Here is a 22,135-nt window from a genome sequence, read left to right on the forward strand (position 1 = left end):
TATGAAATTTCTGCACACGATTTGTGATCTTGGCTGGAATTCTCCAGTCGCGCCCGTGTCTGGGATTATCCAGTCCCATTGCTGTGAACAGAGATTTGGCTGAGCACTAAATTCTCCATCCTCGCTGGCAGTCATAGCAGATATGTCAGTCATAGTGTAAAACCAAAGAATTCTGGCCCCAACGATTGATGTTTAAAGTATATTGTATGCAAGTGTTGCTTATTCAAACACATCTGGAGGACATCCCAGAGGGTGAGCTCCTTAACGGGACTATGAATGTTGGCCCAGATACAACTTTCACTCAATTCCCGAACAATTGGCCACAGGTTCAGTGTTGTAAAGGTCAACTTTAGGTCATGCTTCAATTCACAGAGGATCAGAATTGTTCAGAAGGAAATGAATGGATGGCATATTGGAAGTTAGTATTGGAAAAGGAAGGTTCAGATGGAAGTGTTGGGATGGAAGAATTGAGATGGAAAAATTGTCTTGGAAGGGTCGGGATGCAAGAGTTGGAATTGGAGAGTTAGCATTTTGATGGAATGAGATCAAGTATTCCAAAATATCCTCTTCACCTACACTGACTTTGCCACTAGAAGTCAAATATGTAAATTAATACAAAACAAAGATAAACTAAATGGAATTTCATAGTATCTTTAATATATTATCTAACATTTCTTCAGTTGTCGAAACACAGACACATCCTGAGTTCAGGCGCACTGATTAATCCGCTAATTAAAGTCCGACCTTCGAAATACATTCAATCAAATTTTCATAAAGGACATTTTTAAATAACAAAAACACGTAAAGCAACTCCTCTTCAGTCTACAAGGCAAAATAAAATGAAATCACAACATTCTGCAACACTGCACAGGTTAAAGAATAAAAAAAACAGGTTACGTTATCGAGAGCAACTTTATCTGATTAGACTATCCTGGAAGGTAGTATTGGCACATTACTGGATATATAATGAGGCCACCACCAAAAGAATCACGTAGGAGCCTTTCCTCGCGTAACTATCATAGTTACAGGTTGCTCCTTGACATCCCATCTGCTTCAACAAATCATTATAATCAGACACAGTAACTCTTCAGTTAGCTTGTTGTGCCGGTGAGGCAGACTAGTGACTAATAAATTAATTGTGGAACCCAACCATTAGGAAGAAAGAAAGACTTGCTTTTATGTCATGTCTTTTACATCAAGACATCCCAAAGTGCTTCACAGCCTATTAAGTGCTTTTGAAGTGTAGTCGCTATTGTAACACAGCAGCCAATTAGCGTACAGCAAGATCGATGGAAGAAAAGGATACAAAAGTCTAAGGTCACGTATCAACCGACTCAAGAACAACTTCTTCCCTGCTGCTGTCAGACTTTTGAATGGTCCTGCCTTGTGTTAAGCTGATCTTTGTCTACACTTTAGCTTTGACTGTAATTCTGTATCCTCTCCTTTCCTTCTCCCCTATCTACTCAATGAATGGTATGCTTTGTTTGTATAGTGCGTCAGAAACAATACTTTTCACTGTATCCCAATACATGTGACAAGAATAAATCGAATCTCACAAGCAATGTGATAATGAGCAGATCATCTGCTTTTTTGGAAATGTTGATTGAGGGGTAAACAATGGCACAGGAAATTGCCCCTGTTATCATTTGAAATTCATAGAATCCCGACAGTGCAGAAGGAGGCCATTCAGCCCATCCAGTCTGCACCAACCACAATCCCACCCAGGCCTATTCCCATAACCCCATATATTTACTCTGCTAATTCCCTGACACTAAAGGTCAATTTGGCATGGCCAATCAACCAAACCCGCACATCTTTGGAGTGTGGGAGGAAACCGGAGCATCCGGAGGAAACCCACATAGACATGGAGAGAATGTGCAAACTCCGCACAGACGGTGACCCAAGACTAGAATTTAAGCCGGGTCCCTGGTGCTGTGAGGCAACAGTGCTAACCACTGTCCCAGAGCACAAAGAGGGCCCACGTTTCATCTTAATATCTCATCCAAAAGGCAGTATTTCAGACAGTGCAGCATCCCTTCAGTATTGCACTGAAGTGTCAACCTTGAATTTGTGTGGAACTCCTGCAGTGGAACTGTACTCACAAGCTTCTAGCTCAGAGACAAGTATGTCACCCACTCAGTTGTCAACTGGAGTTAGGACTCAAATGGCTATTTGTACATTGATTAAATAAAAATATCCCTTGACACCTCAACTAATGAATGTCTTGTTGCATTTCATGAACATGCAAACATATCAATCAAGAATAGGAGTAAGCCATTTCCAAAAGGACTTTGACAAGGTGCTGCATAGGACATTGTTAAATAAGTGCCCATGGTGTTAAGGGTAAGATCCTGGCATGCATAGAGGATTGGTTGACTGGCAGAAGGCAGAGAGTGGGGATAAAGGGGTCTTTTTCAGGATGGTGGCTGGTGACTAGTGGTGTGCCTCAGGGGTCAGTGCTGGGACCACAACTTTTCACAATATACAATAACGATTTAGAGGAAGGAACTGAAGGCACTGTTGTTAAGATTGCAGATGATACCAAGATATGCAGAGGGACAGGTAGTATTGACAGGGGCTGCAGAGGGACTGGGACAAGTGAGGAGAGTGGGCAAAGAAAGAATACAATGTGGAAAAATGTGAGGTTATGCACTTTGGAAAGAGGAATGGAGACATAGACTATTTTCGAAATGGGAAGATACTTAGGAAATCAGAAAGACAAAGGGGCTTGCGAGTCCATGTTCAAGATTCTCTTAAAGTTAACGTGCAGGTTCAGTCAGCAGTTAGGAAGACAAATGCAATGTTAGCATTCATGTTGAGAGGACTAGAATACACGAGCAGGGATGTACTTCTGAGGCTGTATAAGGTTCTGTTCAGACCCTATCTGGAATTTTGTGAGCAGTTTTGGGCCCCATATCTAAGGAAGGATGTGCTGGCCTTGGAAAAGGTCCAGAGGGTGTTCACAAGAATGATCCCTGGAATGAAGAGCTTGTTGTATGAGGAACGGTTGAGGACTTTGAGTCTGTAATTGGAGTTTAGCAGGATGATGGGGAGCTTATTGAAACTTACAGGATACTGCGAGGCCTGGATAGAGTGGACTCGGAGAGAATGTTTCCACTAGTGGGAAAAACTAGAACCAGAGGGCACAACCTCAGGCTAAAGGGACAATCCTTTAAAACAGAGACGAGGAAGAATTTTTTCAGCCAGAGACTGGTGAATCTGTGGAACTCTTTGCCACAGAAGGCTGTGGAGGCCAGGTCATTGAGTGTCTTTAAGACAGAGTTAGATAGGTTCTTGATTAGTAAGCGGATCAGGGATTATGGGGAAAAGACAGGAGAATGGGGATGAGAAAAAATATCAACCATGATTGAATGGCGGAGCAAACTTGATGGGCCGAGTGACCTTATTCTGCTCTTACATCTTATGGTCTTATTTGGCTCCCTCGATCATACTTCACCATTCATTAAATTCATGGCTGATCTGAAGGGCTGAACTCTATATTTCGCTTGGTCCCAGTGTGACTCCCCTGTTAACCAAGAATCTAACAACAGTTCAGACACTGCCTGCCCTGCTGTCTGGGGAAGAGAGTTCCGAAAGCTCTCACCCTCTGAGAGAAAGTTTTGATCTGATTTGATTTATTATTGTCACATGATTTAACATACAGTGGAAAGTATTATTTCTTCTGTGCTGTACAAAGCATACCGTTCATAGAGAAGGAAAGGAGAGAGTGCAGAATGTAGTGTTACAGTCACGGCTAGGGTGTGGAGAAAGATCAACTTAATGCAAAGTAAGTCCATTCAAAAGTCTGACAGCAGCAGGGAAGAAGCTGTTCTTGGGTCGATTGATATGTGACCTCAGACTTTTGTATCTTTTCCCCTACGGAAGAAGGTGAAAGAGAGAATGTCCGGGGTGCGTGGGGTCCTTAATTATGCTGGCTGCTTTGCCGAGGTAACGGGAAGTGTAGACAGAATCAATGGGTGGAAAGCTGGTTTTTATAAGTTTTTAAAAAGGCCTGTAGTAAGGGGGCATTTTCTTCAGGGGTGGTCTTTGTGCAGTCCCTCTAAGGTACTTCTTACCTTCAAAACTAGCCCTCTCCACCCAGGGCCTCATGGGAAATGTGGTCAGGGACTGGTATCATTACGTCAATGAAATGTCTTGACCTATCTAGAACACAGAAACGTGGGTCACACACAGCAACCGGAGAAAGTGGGCCCACCCTGTGCCCATCACCATCAATAATGGTGTCAATGATATTTGGTGCCAGAACATTCACATCCGATTTGCATCGACCTTAAAATAAGAAACTTGTTAGAGCCAACCATGTTCTTCCTGCACACTCAGCTAAGCACCAAAAGATAATCACATGCTTGTTTGGTGTGGATAATGGATAGGAGGCAATGGTATATGATCGAGAGTGAGCTTGGAGACTGTCTGTCATCACTGGGGTTTCTGTCCTCAGGCTGACTGTCCTATATCTGACCTGGAGCACCAATGTAGAAACTTCTTTATCCCCTATTTAAGGGTACAAGGAAACAAAGCAATGAGTTGAGGGAGGATTTTAGCAGCAGAGGAGTGACAAGTTCTTTTCAAGCTTGCTTGGATGAGTTAGAGCATAAGTTAAGTGCAGAATGAAACTTGTTCTTTCTGATCTGTCACATGTATTAAAAGCAATTCAGGAAAATAAGGCAAAAAAATGGAGTAGAGGAAGATTAGCCATGATGTTATTGGATGGTGAAGCAAGATCAAATGGCTAAATGGTTTCCTCATTCCTATCTTTTTATGTTCTCTCACTACTTTTGCTAATATTCCTCCCTCGGCCAATCCCCAGTAAAAAATAAATTAACAAAGTCATTGTATGCCGTACACCAAATAGTCACTATATCCTCTACATAACAGCAGTGACTGCACTTCCTTATGTGTGCAAATATGAGACAGTGAGGACTATCTACAAGATGCACTGCAGCAATTCACCAAAGATCCTTAGACAACATCTACCAAACCCAAGAAACATAGGAACACCACCACCTGCAAGTTCCCTTCCAAGCCACTCACCATCCCGATTCAGAAACGTATCTGCTGTTCCTTCACAGTGGTTGGGTCAAAATCCTAGAATTCCCTCCCCAACCCAAGGCACGTGGACTGCAGCGATTCAAGAAGGCAGCTCACCACCACCTTCTCAAATGCAACAAAGAATGGGCAATAAATGCTGGCCAGCCAGCAATGCCCATGTCCCACAAATGAATTAAAAAAAAGCCCACTGCCCAGTTAATTCATTTCCAGGGTGCTGTGGCAGGAATGGCACTTATTGCCTATCTTGAGATGCACTGGGGAAGGGAGTGGTGTTGAGCCTTTGCCTTGGAGTACTGTAGTCCATGTGGCAAAGGCGCTCCGAAACAAGGTAGGGAAACTAAGAAGTACACAACCAACGTGGCAAGTCCCGTGTCACCAGGAAAAGAGGGATTCATGCTGTCTTGCTAGTGTCAGCCACCAAGAGATTACAAATATAAGAAAGGTTTAACAGAGATGTGTGTAGACCCTTTCGCTTTCAACTGTGGTGGTAAAGTGATAAAAAGAGCAATTTAAGGCCAAGAGGAGTTTGTACATTGACACTAATTCCACCCCCTCTCCTCCCCGCCCAACCACCCTCCCCAATTTATAACCTTCATTTTTACCGTAAGTGAAATTGAAACAAAATGCTTCAATTTCCCACCCTATTCACATTTGGCAATTTTTTTTAAGCAAAAAAAAGAATTAAGCAAAAAGAATCATTTCCCTGAAACAATCAAATGTGTTTTTAAAAATAAAACAGTTCTACTTGAAAAAAAAGACATGAAGCAGTTAACTCAGGTTCCACAAGGTGCCGATTACTAAGATGATCTCTGGTATGTTATACCTTCGATGTCCATTCTCTTAGGAAGATTATTATTGCAGCCACACAGATCAGTGCGACGCATCAGTTTAACCAGAAGTTTAAGACAAAAGCGACCTCGCCACTTCAGAGTAGGGCAGCTGCGTGTGAATTTATCGCAGCAATGTCCATTGTAATAGCCAGAATGGGCAATCAGTCTGTTCCAATAATGCATTAGATCCATTCGGAACTAGTGCGCGTTATCGTGACTGGTCGCTTGCTAAATCTCAGCTTTGGAACGAGAACTTCGACTCCTCTATCGTGCCGGCTTTCGAAGGTTCTGAGAAAACAAAGAAAATTGGGAAATGAGTGGAGTTTCTTTCTGTTGTAGAATCACAGAATCCCTACAGTGCAGAAGGAGGTCATTTGGCCCATTGAGTCTGTACCCACCACAATCTCATCCAGGCTCTATCCCTGTAACCGCCACACATTTACCCCGCTAATCCCCCTGACACTAAGGGGCAATTTATCATGATCAATCAGCCTAATCCACTCATCTTTGGAGTGTGGGAGGAAACCGCATGGTAGCACAGTGGTTAGCGCTGTTGCTTCACAGCGTCAGGGACCCTGGTTCAATTCCTGGCTAGGGTGACTGTCTGTGCTGGCTCTGCACATTCTTCCCGTGTCTGTATGGGGGTGCTCTGGTTTTCTCCCGCAGTCTGAAAGACGTGCTGGTGGGGTGCATTGACCTGAGCTGGCACTGGAGTGTGGCGACTAGGGGAATTTTGAAGTAACTTCATTGCAGTGTTAATGTAAGCCTTACTTGTGACTAATAAATAAACTGTAACACCAGAGCACCTGGAGGAAACCCACGCAGACACGAGGAAAACATGCAGACTCAGCACAGACCCGAGCTGGGAATCGAACTCGGGTCCCTGGCGCTGTGAGGCAGCAGTGCTAACCACAGTGCCACCGTGCTGCCCTTGTGGCACCATGCTGTCCTAGACTACAAAGACAAAATAAGAACCAACAGAGTAAAGATCAAACACCCTGGTATAGTGTGTCTCATATGTCCACAGTGAAATTGCCACTAGGAAGAACCTCTCCACACAAAAGACAGGAGAATTGTCAAAACTCAGCACCTCCCTTTCCCCAAGAGGTTGTGATATCAATTTTGGACACTAGCTTTGCTTGCGGGGGTTCTCAGGTACATTTTGGTGGGGCGAGGGGGTGAGGAGGCAGGGGCTGGGAGGGTTATAGGATCGAATGCTTTATGGTGGGGAGTGAGGTTGTGGGAGGACTGATCACAACTGTTGCGACTTCAGCTCATCTAAGGTTCTGCTCCTTTCTCCCATATCGCAGTTGAGAAAAGGCCCCAGAAATCTCCAGGGAGGTCTAGATTGGGTGTGTACTGTTCGAATGCTAAATTGTTACATGAACTATCAGCCCCTGAAAGCAGGCCAGTTTCTGCCTCAGTTTGCCATTCCTAAATAAGATGTGGAGATGCCGGCATCGGGCTGGAGTGGGCACAGTAATAAAATCAGAGATTTACAGCATGGAAATAGGCCCTTCGACCCAACTTGTCCATGCTGCCCCTTTTTTTTAAAACCTGCATTTGGCCCATATCCCTCTATACCCATCTTACCCATGTAACTGTCTAAATGCTTTTCAAAAGACAAAATTGTACCCGCCCCTACCAAGGCCCCTGACAGCTTGTTCCAGGCACTCACCACCTTCTGAGTGAAAGAATTGCCCCTCTGGATCCTTTTGCATCTCTCCCCTCTCACCCTCAAATGTTTGTTTGGAATTCCAAGCTTTTGGAGCGCTGCTAATTCAGCAGGTGAGGAGCACAACCCCTTCATCACAAACAGCGTTCCGAAAGCTCGTGAGTCCAAATAAACTGTCGGACTTTAACCTAGTGTTGTGAGACCTCTTACTGTTCCTAAATAATGCGTTACCCTTATTGACCCAGTGATAAACAGAGGCTTTTTCCCAGGGTGGAAGTGTCAATTACAAAGTTTAAGGGGGATGTACGGGGAAGTTTTTCGCAGAGAGGGTGGTGGGTGCTTGGAACGCGCTGTCAGAGGAGGTGGTGGAAGCAGAAACATTAGCAAAATTAAGAGGCATCTGGATGGGAATGAACAGGGAGGGAATAGAGGGGTGCGGACCGAGTAAAGGCAGAAGGTTTATTTTTTAATTAGTGCATCATGATCAGCACGGGCTTGAAGGACCCGTGCCACACTTTGTCCTTTGTTCTTTGACTGCTTACCTGCCATCCTCTGATGACTGTGTAATCTGTGTACGAGTAAAAGAACCAGGTAGAACAAAAGGGCAAGACAGCCAAACGTTAGCCCACACACCAGGAATATATCAGTTTCAGGCGACTGAATAATCTGAAAGGAGCCAGAAGATGAATTAGTCAACACAGTAAAAGAATGATGGTCAACAGACCCATATCAATCAGGAACGTTCAAATTAGGAGCTGGAGCAGGCCCTCGCCCCCTCCAGCCCGCTCTGACCCGGGCAGGGAATGGCATTTCCAACCACAATGGGATGCAGGGAAGTGGCTGTGGCGAATTGGTCACCTGATTGGCTCCATGATGGCGTGTGTAAAACAGACCATTGAATGTCCCGTCTCCAGTTCTCTCTTGCTGTCTTTTGGAAGTTGAAAATAACTCAATGGAATCTTACAATACAAAAGGAGACTTTTCAAGAGATTTCTCCACTTGAAAGAAAAACCCCCATCTTTCGAGCTATTCACCATCTCCTTTCAAATGCTTTTCCTTCAACTATTTATCCACTTTCACTTTTTAAGCCATCACGCAGTCTGCTTCCAATCTGGTTTCCAGTTGGCCATTTCATGTTCCAACAATCTTCAACATTAAATACTCTTTTCCTAATTTCTCATTTTACTTTTGGTGATCACCTTAGAAGTGTTGGTTAGCACAGTGGTTAGCACTGCTGCTTCACAGTGTCAGAAACCTGGGTTGACATCCCAGATTGGGTCACTGTCTGTGTGGAGTTTGCACGTTCTCCCTGTGTCTGCGTGGCTTTCCTCCGGATGCTCCGGTTTCCTCCCACAGTCCAAAAGATGTGTATTAGCTCACTTTTCTCGGTGACACAGTGGTTAGCACTGCTGCCTCACAGTGATAGGGACCCGGGTTCAATTCCAGCCTTGGGTGACCGTGTGGAGTTTGCACATTCTCCCCATGTCTGCGGGGGTTTCCTCTGGGTGCTCTGGTTTCCTCCCCCAGGTTAAAGTCCAACAGGTTTATTTGATAATAAACCCACAAGTTTTTGGGGTTTGTCCCTTCGTCAGGTGAGTGGAACTCTCGAAAACCCTGAAAGCTTGTGGGTTTATTATCAAATAACCCTGTTGGACTTTAACCTGCTGTTGTGAGACTTCTTCCTGTGTTTACCCCAGTTCATTCCTCCCCCAGTCCACAGTTGTGCAGATTGGCCATGCTGAATTGTTACTTCTTGTCCCAAGATGTGTAAGTTAGAGGGAATATTGGTGTAAATATGTGGGAGTATGGGGATAGGATCTGAGTAAGACATTCTTCTGTACTGTAGGGATTTTATGCTTCTATTAATATTATCTGATTTCCAACTAGTTGCTCAAACTGTTCTTCACCCTCCTGAAATCACTTATAGTTTTCTTCACATTTAACGACACTCCCACTTGTTGTATTATCTGCAAATTCTGTTATTGGATCCCTTGTACCCAGATGCATATACTGAGAGCCATGATTCCAACAATGACCCCTGGCTACAGGTGCCAACTCTAGTTGAACATGTTCCAGGGAGTTTCACCCCATGATACCCAGCTGTCATGGACCCACATTGCTGCTAGACACTGTCCAATCTGCCTATCTACGTGGTGTTTTACCCTCCCATGCTAACTGGGCTCTTGATTATGTATTGGAAAAGAGTTGACTGATGGTCAAACAGTTTTATTTCTCCCCATCTCTGCTCTTTCCTCATGCTCCTGTGATTTATCTCCTGTGTTCCATCCAGGACGAACTCTACTCTGGGAGGACACCGTGCATATGATTGAAAAAACACCAAGTAACTCTGATTTCAATACTAGATGCCATATACTGTCAAAACACCTTCAACATAGCACCTTATCAATTGCCTTTGGTAAATCAGTCTGCTGTATTTCCTTAGGTCACTGTTAAATTGGTCAGACATGATTCTCTTTAAAAAAAATTTGAAATGATATACTCACTGATCCAACAAGCATCTGGAGGGCAAACTCTCCAACACCAGCCCCTGTCACCAGCACAGTGGTTGCACAACCTAAAAATAGAAGGAAAATCAACTAAGTAAAGAGCATCCAAGGTTTCAAACTGCTTGTGATTGCAACTATAATTTGGACAGCACGGTGGCACAATGGTTAGCACTGCTGCCTCACAGTGCTAGAGTCCTGGGTTCGATTCCCAGCTTGAGTGACTGTTTGTGCAGAGTCTGCACAATCTCCACATGTTTGCATGGGTTTCCTCCCACAGTCCAAAAGTGTGGTTAGGTGCATTGGCCACGCTAAATTCTCCCTCAGTGTACCCGAACAGGCACTGGAGTGTGGCAACTAGGGGATTTTCACAATAACTTCATTGCAGTGTTAATGTAAGTTGGCATGTGACACTAATAAATAAATTTATGCTGTGGGCACCAGACAATGAAGCCAAGGGCAATAAAGTATCTATTTAATCACCAAGAGGGATCAGAAATTTCTCCCCCTCTCCCCACCCACCCACAGCTGGCCACAACTGGGTGGTATGGTGGAACAGTGGTTAGCACTGCTGCCCCACAGCGCCAGGGACCCGGGTTCGATTCCCAGCTTGCGTTACTGTCTGTGCGGAGTTTGCACATTCTCTCTGTGTCTGCGTGGGTTTCCTCCCACTGTCTGAAAGATGTGCCGGTTGGGTGCATTGGCCGTGCTAAATTCTCCCTCACTGTACCCAAACAGATGTCGGAGTGTGGCAACTAGGGGATTTTCACAGTAACTTCATTGCAGTGTTAATGAAAGTCTACTCATGATACTGACACATAAACTTTAACTTAAAAACTGACTTTGTTTTTTAAATTTTCTTTTCTCCCCTGCCAGGAAAGTAAGCGGCATTCGGGGGAAGGAGTCTTTTGACTAAAAAGAACTAGGACTAGAATATAAAAGAAATTCTGCTTCTGGTGCACAAAGCCTTGGTGCACTTATATATTGGCATTTGAGGGAGAACAGCTTGGATTTACCAGAATGAACCTGGATCCCAAGAGTTACATTACAAGGACAGCTTACACAAATACAGCTCCAATCCTGAAATTTAGAAGGTTAACATGTAATTTCATAAACGTGCAGATCTGGGGGATTAGGAGAGTAAATACGTGGGGTCACAGGGATAAGACCTGGTAAGATGTTCTGTCGGAGAGTCACTGTAGACCTGATGGGCCAAATGGTCTCCTTCTGCACTGTAATTTCTATAATTTTCAGGATATTCAAAGGAACAGGTAGGGTAGAAAGAGAGGAATTATTTCCACTAGTTGGGGAGTTAGAGCTAGAGGATATAGTTTAACGATTAGACCTAGGCCAGTCCCCAGGTGAAATTAGGAAACACTTCTACATAAAGAGTGACAGAAGTTTGGAACGCACTTCGACATGCGTCAATTGATTAATTGTTAATTTTAAAACAAAGATTGACAGATTTTTGGTAATTAAAGGTGTTAGGCAGTTGGCATGAAGACAGTCTTTGATTTGATTTGATTTGATTTATTATTGTCATATGTATTAACATAAAGCGAAATGTATTGTTTCTTGCGCGCTATACAGACAAAGCACACCATGCATAGAGAAGGAAAGGAGAGGGTGCAGAATGTAGTGTTGTAGTCATAGCTACTAGGGTGTAGAGTAAATTAGGTAAGAACATGAGAGAAAAGGCAATAAAAAGATATGCTGAAAAGCTAAGATGATGAGGTGGAATGGGACTGAGGCTTGTGCAGAGTCTTAACGCCAGCACAGATAAGTTGGGCCGAATGGCCTGTTTCTATGCCGTATAACCAACATATTCAGTTCCTAGGAGGATTCTGTAACAGAGTGACAGGAATTAAGAGTACGGTAGAACGTGCAACAAACCTTGGTAATTGAGGATGTCCTCAGTGTAAGCCAGCATACTGGGGAAGGTACTGCTCAGAAAAAAACCCAGAAGTCCAGTTCCCACATAGAGACAAATTACACTGACAGGAAAGCACAGCATCAGGACAAAGGTACCGATGATTCCACCCTGCAAGACGGAAAATCACATCAGAACAGACTGCCACTGAAGCAACTTTTCAAAATGGTACATAAGCCCAGCTTCTTGCTTAGAACAAAGAACAAAAAAAAATTACAGCATAGGGACAGGCCCCTTGGCCCTGCACCGACCATGCTGCCCGACTTAACTAAAACCCCCTACCCTTCCAGGGACCATACGCCACCATTCCCATCCTATTCATATATTTGCCCATTAAAAGTCACTATCGTATCTCCTTCCACTACCTCCCCCGGCAGCGAGTTCCAGGCACCCCCACCCTCTGTATAAAATATCTGCCTCATACATCTCCTTTAAACCTTGCCCCTCGCACCTTAAACCTGTGTCCCCTAGTAACTGACTTTTCCATCCTGGGAAAAAGCTTCTGACTATCCATTCTGATCATAATCTTGTTGACTTCTATCAAATCACCCCTCAACCCCCATCGTTCCAGTGAGAACAAACCAAGTTTCTTCAAACTCTTACATTATCACAACTGGATAGAGAGAGAAGTAGAAAGACTGAGAGAGGTCAGAGCTTTTCAAATGGTGAGATGTTCAGATGACATACACTCATTTTCCAATAGCATTCATCTGAGAGGGCAGATGGGACCTCAGTTTAACATCTCATCCGAGTGGTAGCACCTCAGACAGAACAGCACTTTCTCAGTGCTGCACTGGAGTGTTGGTCTCCGTTTTTGTCCTTAAGACTGAGGAGAGGACCTCGAAGCTCCAGGCTCAGACACGAGTGCCCTGAACCCCAGCTACCCCAAGGTTATCAACCCCACGTGTCCAGACTAATCGGGGCAATGTGGATCTGCAATGAACTTCCTCTCCTGATCAAAGAGTCATAGAGGTTTACAGCATGGAAACAGGCCCTTCAGCCCAATTTGTCCATACCATCCTTTTTTTAGCCACTTAGCTAGTGCCAATTGCCTGCATTTGGCCCATATACCTCTATATTCATCTTACCCATGTAACTTCTACAACTACCTCTGGCAGCTCATTCCAGACCCTCACCACCCTCCAAGTGAATAAATTGCTTCTCTGGACCCTTTTGTATCTCTTCCCTCTCACCTTCAACCTATGCCTCTAGTTTCAGACTCCCCTGTCTTTGGCAAAAGATGTTGACTATTGAGCTAGTCTATCTACATCCCTCATTATTTTATAGACCTTTATAAGATCACCCCTCAGCCTCCTACACTTCAGGGGTAAAAGTCCCAGTCTATCCAGCCTTTCCTTATAACTCAAACCATCTTGTTCTGGTAGCATCCTAGTAAATCTTTTCTGCACTCTTTCTGATCACCTCACTCCTGACGTAACTACTTGTAGACGGACCTCAAGGTGTGAATCAGGAACAGGGCTCATGGTGGAAGAGGAAGATGGCATTCAAACTGAAACAAGGAGTGAATGAGACCCTCACCAGGTTTATGAACACCATAGTCACTGGTTTTAACTTTCCAGACATCGGTATAGACGCCAGTCTCCCCAGAGTGATGGAAGCCCAAAACAGACTGCTGAGGTAGCCAGCTACCCGAGGCTCCATGAGGTGAGGTTCCTCCACAGCGTAGGTATAGACAAATCCAGAATACTCTCCCTGTTAGAAATCAAACACAAGTCAGGGTGTCTTATCACAAAACTTCACACTTCTTTACATTACATCAATACTTATTTCTTTACACTGTCAACAATTAAGAAAGACAAGATTAAAGTTTTGCTCTAAAATGTCAATCTTACCCCTTCCCACTGCTACCTGGTGAAGGCACTCAATCCCCACCCCCCCCCCCCCTCCCCACCCCATTTCATAGAATCCTACAGTGCAGAAGGAGGCCATTTGGCCCACTCAGCCTGCATTGACCACAATCCCACCCTATCCCCATGCATTTACCCTAGCTAGTCCCCCTAATACTAAGGGGCAATTTAGCATGGCCAATCCACCTAACCTGCACATCTTCAGACTGTGGGAGGAGACCGGAGTACCTGGAGGAAACCCATGCAGACACGGGGAGAACATGCAAACTCCACACAGACAGTAACCTAAGCCAGGAATCAAATCCGGGCTTCTGGCATTGTGAGGCAGCAGTGCTAACCACTGTGCCGCCCAGTCTATCTCACTCCCCCCTGCCCCACCGCCATCTCCAGTTCATCTTACCTGCCCCCATCAGTCCTTGCAGGAAATTTTTCACCTTCACCCCCCTCCAAAATCTATTCAGGAAATCTCCACCCCTTAGTCTGTGTAGGAAATGTTTCCACTCTTCCACACTCCAGGGAGCAAATCTCTCCCTCCTGCTAATCCAAGTCTGATATTCTCTCCCACATCATATTTGTGTAGACACACTCTCCCTCCCCCAGAGTTCATCAACCCTCCTCTTCTCTCCATCAAGTCCTGTGGGTTCTCCACTCTTTCCTCTGTGATCATCCCACTACTCCCCCACCTCCCGCCCCCACTCCCCCACATCCAGCCCCCTTGTTGTGCTTCTCCAGCCTATCACCCAGACGCTAAAGTAACTACATTAACCCGGATACTGAGAGCAGAAACTCCAGAATAGCAAGAATCTCTGTTTAGACTACGCAGCAAGACTCAACTGCTGTGGCCAACAATGCAGCAGCCATGGAACTCAGGTGGGGTAGGTTGGTGGGGAGAATTCACACTGTTCTCCATCGTGGAGACTTGGGCTAGACCCACAATACATTCTGGAGAGAATTTTAACTCTTCCCTCATCCTCCACGCAGACAGAAGCCCCCTCCTCACTGGAGTTTAGAAAAGGGAGAGGGGATCTCATAGAAACTTGTAAAATTCCAACAGAGTTAGACAGGGTAGATTCAGAAAGATTGTTCCCAATGATGGGGGAGTCTAGGACGAGGGATCATAGTTTGAGGATAAGGGGTAAACCTTTTAGAACTGAGGTGAGAAGAAATTTCTTCACCCAGAGGATGGCGAATGTGTGGAATTCACTACCACAGAAAGTAGTTGAGGCCAAAATGCTGTCCGATTTCAAGAAGAAATTAGATATAGCTCATGGGACTAAAGGGATCAAGGGATATGAGAGGAAGAGAGGGTTAGGATATTGAATTCAATGATCAAAACAAATGATGGGGCAGACTTGAAGGGCCAAATGGCCTCCTTCTGCTTCTAGTTTCTATGTTTTTATGTTTCTCACAAATGAGCTGCCCCCGTGGCCACACTCTTCCCTTGCAATCGCACACAGACCTACACGCTAACCCCTCACCATGCGCTCACATTCCCTCTCCCTACAGGCCACTCCCTGGCTGCAGCTTTCCAGCACAAGCCTTCCCCTCGTTTGTGGCTGGCACATTCCCAACCTGGCAGGGAAATCAAATGAGATCCTGTACCTGTCTCCATCCTGCACTCCCTCCCACCAAAAATATCAGGACCTAAGTGTCTACATCAGTAGCAGATAGTTGGCACCTATGCAGCTCATATATAATGAACCCTGCCAACTGCACGCTGTTTGCTAGCAACAGGCCCAATTCAAGCTTCGGCTGATACCAAATGTTATGTTCTTAAAAAAAACAAATTGATAGATGTGCAAAAAGAAACTGGTTTTAGTAAAAGAGTGAGGACTTGAGGTAAAATCCAGTTTCTGGACAGTTCCTCTGCCTCTCTGTCTACTCTTCATTCCATTAACACTGGAGTATGGGTTTTAGACTGAGTACAGGGAGCTCCAGAATCATAGAATAGTGCAAAAGGAGGCCATTCAGCCCATTGAGTCTGCACTGACAACAATCCTATCCAGATCCTATCCCCATGACCCCAATATTTACCCCATTAATCCCACTAACCTACACATCCTGGGATACTAAAGGATAATTTACCATGGCCAATCAACCTAACCCTAACTCCAATCTAGAATTATCTTCAAAGCTGATAGAACACAACACTCTCGGGTAGATTTTCATCTCTTTGCATTGGACCAGGGGGAAGTTGCAGCAGGCACAGCACAAGGGAAAATAAGGCTGGCATGACCGCACGCGAGATAATCCTCCTCACCCAGAGCTTGGTACCCCACTGCCCCCCCCAACACTCCACCCCCTCACAACCTCCCCCCCCACCGACCTCCCTGCCCTCTCAACATTTAACCATAGAATCCAATCCTTTTTGATTGGTCAATAAGGGGATTGGGGGTTATGGGGAAAAAGCAGGAGAATGGGGATGAGAAAAATATCAGCCATGATCGAATGGTGGAGCAGATTTGATGGGCTGGGTAGCCTAATTCTGCTCCTGTGTCTAATGGCCTTTTTGGTTCACTTTATGCTTCAGACTGGGAAAGGAGACAAAAAATAGAAAGTGAGAATTGGTGGCACAGTGGTTAGCACTGCTGCCTCACAGCATCAGGGACCCGGGTTCGATTCCCAGCCTGGGATATTGTCTGTCTGGAGTTTGCTCATTCTCCCCGTGTCTGCGTGCGTTTCCTCGGGGTGCTCCGCTTTCCTCCCACAGAACAAAGATGTGTGGATTGACCATGCGAAATTGCCCCTTAGTGTCAGGGGGACTAGCTGGGGTAATTGCATGGGGATAGGGCCTGGGTGGGTTTGTGATCGGTACAGATTCGATGGGCCAAACGGCCTCCTTCTGTACCGTATGATTCTGAACCCCCCCCGAAAAGTAGAAGCTGCTTACCAAAATTCCATCCGTCATAAAAAGCACGACAGCGCCGATAATGTGGACAACAAAGAAAGTACAAGGAGCTTCTTGAAGACGCAATCCCTTGAGGCAGTCAATGATACCATCTGGTTCTGTGAATTGGGAATAAAGACATTTATTGAAAGGAGCTGCTAAATGGGATAGCATACAATAAAAGAAAAGGCCATTTGGCCCCACAGCTCTATTCCACACCAGCCTCCTCCTATCCTTTTTGTATCCTAGGCCTATGAGCGGACCAAGCCAGTGACCCCCCCGCTGATGGCCGAGAGCTGAGTCATGTGTGACTCCAAGATGGTCTCCTTCCTAATCACACACTTGCTCCATCACACAGAATGCTGGCTTTCACCCCTGTGACACTGCGGGAGGAATCTTTCTGGCCTGCCCACCACGGGAATCTTAGCGGGCGGTACACAGACCATGCAAAGGTCCGTTGATCTCAGGTGGGATTTTCCGGTTTTGGGGTGAGCGCAGACAGAAACTCCCACCCTCAGAATCCCAGATGCCACACATTGGCTGCTGTGTTCCTTTCATGGCTACAGTGTTCGTAGAGTTCATTAGAACCCTGCAGTGCAGAAGGAGGCTATTTGGCCCATCGAGATTGCACTGACCACAATCTCACCCAGGCCCTATTCCTCATAATCCCATGCATTTACCCTAGCCCACCTAACCCACACATCTTTGGAGTGTGAGAAAACTGAAGCATTCTGGAGGAAACCCATGCAGACATGGGAAGAATGTGCAGACTCCACACAGACAGTGAGCCAAAGCCAGGAATCGAACCCGGGTCCCCAGTGCTGAGAGGCAGTAGGGCTAACCACTGTCTACACTTCAAAAGGATTTCATTGCCTCTGCGGCTCTTTGGGATGTTCTGACATGGTTATAGGTGCTATATAAATGAAAGTCAGTCTTTTTCCTGGATGCAGTGCTGAAACAAGAACCTTTATGATGACCAGTGCTAATTGGTAGAGATTTCACAATCAATAAATTGTGATCCCATTATAAAATCAGGGGTTTTGCTGAACTGTGTTTGATATTTGAGGCAGTGACTGGTTTCTCTGGCTGTGTTCGGTGCTATCTGCAGTTCAGCTGACGCAATCACTGGATAAACTGGTCTCCAGTTCGTCACCATTTCAAAGCTGCATTGCAACGGATTCAGGATCTAATTATCTGTACATAGGAATAATGAAGCCCAGAGGGAGGCCATTCAGCCCATCCTGTCCTGTGCCAGCACCTGGAAAGAACTGACATCTCTTCCATGGGGTGGGCGGCACAGTGGCACAGTGGTTAGCAGGTCCTGAGTTCAATTCCCGGCTTGGGTCACTGTCTGTGTGGAGTTTGCACACATTCTCCCCGTGTCTGCGTGGGTTTCCTCCGGTTTCTTTCCATAGTCTGAGAGACCTGCTGGTTAGGGTGCATTGACCCGAACAGGCGCCAGGGTGTGGCGACTACAGAAATTTCATTGCAGCGTAAGCTTTACTTATGACGAATAAATAAACTTTACTTTAACTGCTTCATCCCCTGCCTGAGCTCTCAGTCACGTCACTGCCCTCTAGAGGGCCAGAAAATGCAAGAACGAGATCTGAGCCATCGCCAGAGAACATAAGAACATAAGAAATAGGAGCAGGAGTAGGCCATCCAGCCCCTCGAGCCTGCCCCGCCACCCAATAAGATCACGGCTGATCTGTTGTGGCTCAGTTCCACTTTCCCGCCCTCTCCCCATAACCCTTAATCCCCTCTCTTATCAAGAACCCATCAACCCGCGTCTTAAAAATATTTAGCGAGGCAGCCTCCACCACTTCAACGGGCAGAGAATTCCAGAGATTCACCACCCTTTGAGTGAAGAAGTTCCTCCTCAACTCCGTTCTAAACCGCCTCCCCTTTATCTTGAGGCTGTGCCCCCTAGTCCTACTGTCTTTTTTGAGCGGGAAGAGTCTCTCCACCTCTATCCTATCCATCCCATTCATCATCTTGTACGTCTCAATGAGATCTCCCCTCATTCTTCTAAACTCCAACGAGTACAAGCCTAGTTTATTCAGCCTCTCCTCATAGCTCAATCCCCTCAACTCCGGTATCAGCCTAGTAAACCTCCTCTGCACTCCCTCCAGGGCCAAAATATCCTTGCGCAGGTGCGGCGCCCAAAACTGCACACAGTACTCCAGCTGCGGCCTCACCAATGCCCTATACAGCTGCAGCAAGACCTCCCTACTTTTATATTCAATCCCCCTCGCTATGAAGGCCAGCATCCCATTCGCCTTCCTGACCACCTGCTGCACCTGCAAGCTGGGTTTTTGCGACTCATGCACAAGGACCCCGAGGTCCCTACATCAATGTGGCCTGGCATGTTATTTGTTGCAAAATATTTGTTAATTACAGACACTAACACATCGTCATTCCAGTTGCTATCACACCTTGTTTAGTGTAAACAGGTGCCACTGCATCTCAATCCTATCCATGCAATCACCCTCTCTCTCTCACACACCCTCTCCCCCAATATACTCCATCTTCTCATCCTGAAGTGAAGAACGGGCTTATCTCTGGTCACCTGCCCTGATATCGCCTTACGTAGTTTAGAATCAAATTTCACCCTCCGGTGAAATGCCTTGAGATGGTTTACTATGCAACAGGTCCTACATAAATGCAAGTAGTTGTTGTCTATGCGAACAGGCTAGACTGTGGCAGCAAACTAGTAGTCATAAGAACAAAATTGCATTTAGCCCCACCCTCTCCCACCACCCCCCGCCCACCTCCCCCCCCCAACCCCCAGACATCCCAAAATATACTTCCCAGTCAATTAAGTAAAATGAATGTGGGGTCACTGCTGCAAACTCAAGACATCAATTCACACACAGCAAGATTCCACAAGCCTCAATGTGTGATGCACGACCAGATCATCTATTTTCATGATGCTGGTTGAGGGATGAATGTTGGCCGGGTCAATATTCTTGTTCTCTGTAAGAAGTGCGGCCAGATTTTTTATTTCCGTATCAGTTGAGAGCTGAGGCTTCCATTTCAATGTCTTGGCCAAAACCGCCCCTCTGGAAACATCTGCCTCGAGGAATGGATTGGTCCTCATTCCACAACATTCTGACTCAGAGGTCAGGAAAGTTTAAAGTGTATTTATTAGTGGCACAAGCAGGCTCACATTAACACTTCAATGACACCCCGGACATTCTCTCTTCCACCTTCTTCCGCCGGGAAAAAGATACAAAAGTCTAAGGTCACGTACCAACCGACTCAAGAACAGCTTCTTCCCTGCTGCTGTCAGATGTTTGAATGGACTTACCTTGCATTAAATTTATCTTTCTCTACACCCTAGCTATGACTGTAACATCACGTTCTGCACTCTCTCCTTTCCTTCTCTATGAACGGTATGCTTTGTCTGTTTAGCGCACAAGAAGCAATACTTTTCACTGTACGCTAATATATGTGATAATAATAAATCAAATCAAAACCAAAGTTACTGTGAAATTCCTCTGGTCGCCACGCTCCGGTGCCTGTTCGGGTACACTGATTGGCCAATCCATCTAACCAGCACATCTTTTGGACTGTAGGAGGGAACTGGAGCACCTGGAGGAAACCCACTCAGACATGGGGAGAACGTGCAGACCCCAGACAGACAATGACCCAAGCTGGGAATCGAACCCGGGTTCCTGATGCTGTGAGGTCACAGCGCTGACCACTGTGCCACCGTGAAAGCAGCCAACTGACCCCAGATGATATTCTGAAAAAAATGCATTGTGTAGCAGCGCAGCAATGCATTTAGATGAGTTTTTATTCCCTTCATGCTCCTGTTGACATTCCTTGAGATGCTAGACGAGGTTGTATTTAGCTTTGCTTACCCGATGGAATCAGCGACACCCACTATTTAAAAGTTGCTGCTTCTCTAAGTCACACCTGTTTGCATTGAACACAATAAGTTGCACAATGGCTCTTTGATCAATGGTCCTCTTTACAAGACCAAAATTGTTGTAAAGTATGAAACTGGAAGTTGTCCTTCTTGGAGCAAAGATGGTTAAGAGGAGATTTAATCACCGTGTTCAAAACTCACAAGGAGTTTGATAGAAGAAATAGAGAGAAGCTGTCTCCCGAAGCAGAGAACCACAACCAGAAGAAGGAAAGTCCTACATTTACATAGCTTCTTTCATGGCCACAGGAGCCTCAAGTGCTTTACAGCCAATTAAATACTTTCCAAGTTGGGGCCACTGCTGTCATATCAGAAACAGAAAACATTCCCACAAATGTGGCAGTGTGGTAATAACCAGATAATCAATTTTTTTAGTGACCAGAACACCCCATCCCAACTCTTCTTTGGGATCTTTGGCTGATCTGGATGTCAACACCATTGTTTGTTTTGGTTCCATGCCTCTGAGCGAGCAGAAGTTAATCAGTCTCAGATTTAATTGAGTTAGCAGCTATTGATTTCTATGATTCAATCTGTGTGAGTTTCCTCTGGGTGCTCCGGTTTCCCTCTACAATCCAAAGATATGCGGGTTAGATGGATTGGTCATGCTAAATTGACCCTTGGTGTCCCAAAATATGTAGGCTAGGGGGATTAATTGGGTAAATGTGTGGAGTTGCAGGCATAGGACGGGGGGTGGGCCTTAGTGAGATGCTCTGTCGGAGAGTCAGTGTGGATACAATGGGCTGAATGGCCTCTTTCTGCACTGAAGAGATTCTATTGGTCATTGAGAGAGACAATTTGACACTTCTACTATCCTTTGAGTGAACCATAGAATCTCTACAATACAGAAGAAGGCCATTCAGCCCATTGAGCATGGACTGTTTCTTAACTTCTCTCCTAAATATCTTGACTCTGATAAGTTACATCTACCAGGGGCAGAGCCTCGGTTTAACATCAAACAAGTCAGCACATCTGACAGTGCAGCACTCCCTCAGTACTGCAGTGTCACAGTCCAAACCCTGGACTTGAACCTATGACCTTTTGACTGAGAGGTAGAAGTGGTCTCAGCTGATCTACTGATTGACAAAATAACAGGAGACTTCATGTGGAAACACCTTTTCACGGGAGGAGTTATGGAATGGGAGATTCTGACCCTGCCCAATGCCAGGATCATTCAATCCCATTAAAAGTCAATAGGCTTTTGGCTGGAATGCTGAATCTCCCACCATAATGGAGCTGGAAAATCCTGACGATTGTGATCCGGAACTAACTGCCTGAAAGGACAGTGGAAGATGCTGACCCAGAAGAAACTTCTCCAGTGTAGGCAATAAAAATAACAAAACTTGTTCCAACTTCTACATCAAAGAAAAGATTTAAAAGAGAAACTTCATTACTCCAACACTTGAGGCCACATCCTGGGCCATTCCAAGCAAACTAACAATT

General features: G+C 45.4%; 1 protein-coding gene across 1 annotated transcript in view; it reads right to left on the minus strand.

The window, feature by feature from the left end:
• Nucleotides 1-5,746: 5,746 nt before the first annotated feature.
• The window catches only part of slc60a1a (solute carrier family 60 member 1a), a 63,497-nt gene continuing 47,108 nt past the window's right edge, over nucleotides 5,747-22,135 (minus strand). Inside the window, exons 5-10 of the mRNA XM_080209837.1 lie at nucleotides 16,768-16,883; nucleotides 13,549-13,722; nucleotides 11,973-12,120; nucleotides 10,080-10,150; nucleotides 8,118-8,241; nucleotides 5,747-6,188 (exon numbers count right to left, since the gene is read on the minus strand). Of these exons, the coding sequence (XP_080065963.1) occupies nucleotides 6,136-6,188; nucleotides 8,118-8,241; nucleotides 10,080-10,150; nucleotides 11,973-12,120; nucleotides 13,549-13,722; nucleotides 16,768-16,883 (686 nt within the window). The 3' untranslated portion in view covers nucleotides 5,747-6,135. The remainder of the gene's footprint in view (nucleotides 6,189-8,117; nucleotides 8,242-10,079; nucleotides 10,151-11,972; nucleotides 12,121-13,548; nucleotides 13,723-16,767; nucleotides 16,884-22,135) is intronic.

The sequence above is a fragment of the Carcharhinus amblyrhynchos genome, chromosome 22 (assembly GCF_965287045.1).
Source record: "Carcharhinus amblyrhynchos chromosome 22, sCarAmb.v2.hapA, whole genome shotgun sequence".
Lineage (NCBI taxonomy): Eukaryota > Metazoa > Chordata > Chondrichthyes > Carcharhiniformes > Carcharhinidae > Carcharhinus > Carcharhinus amblyrhynchos.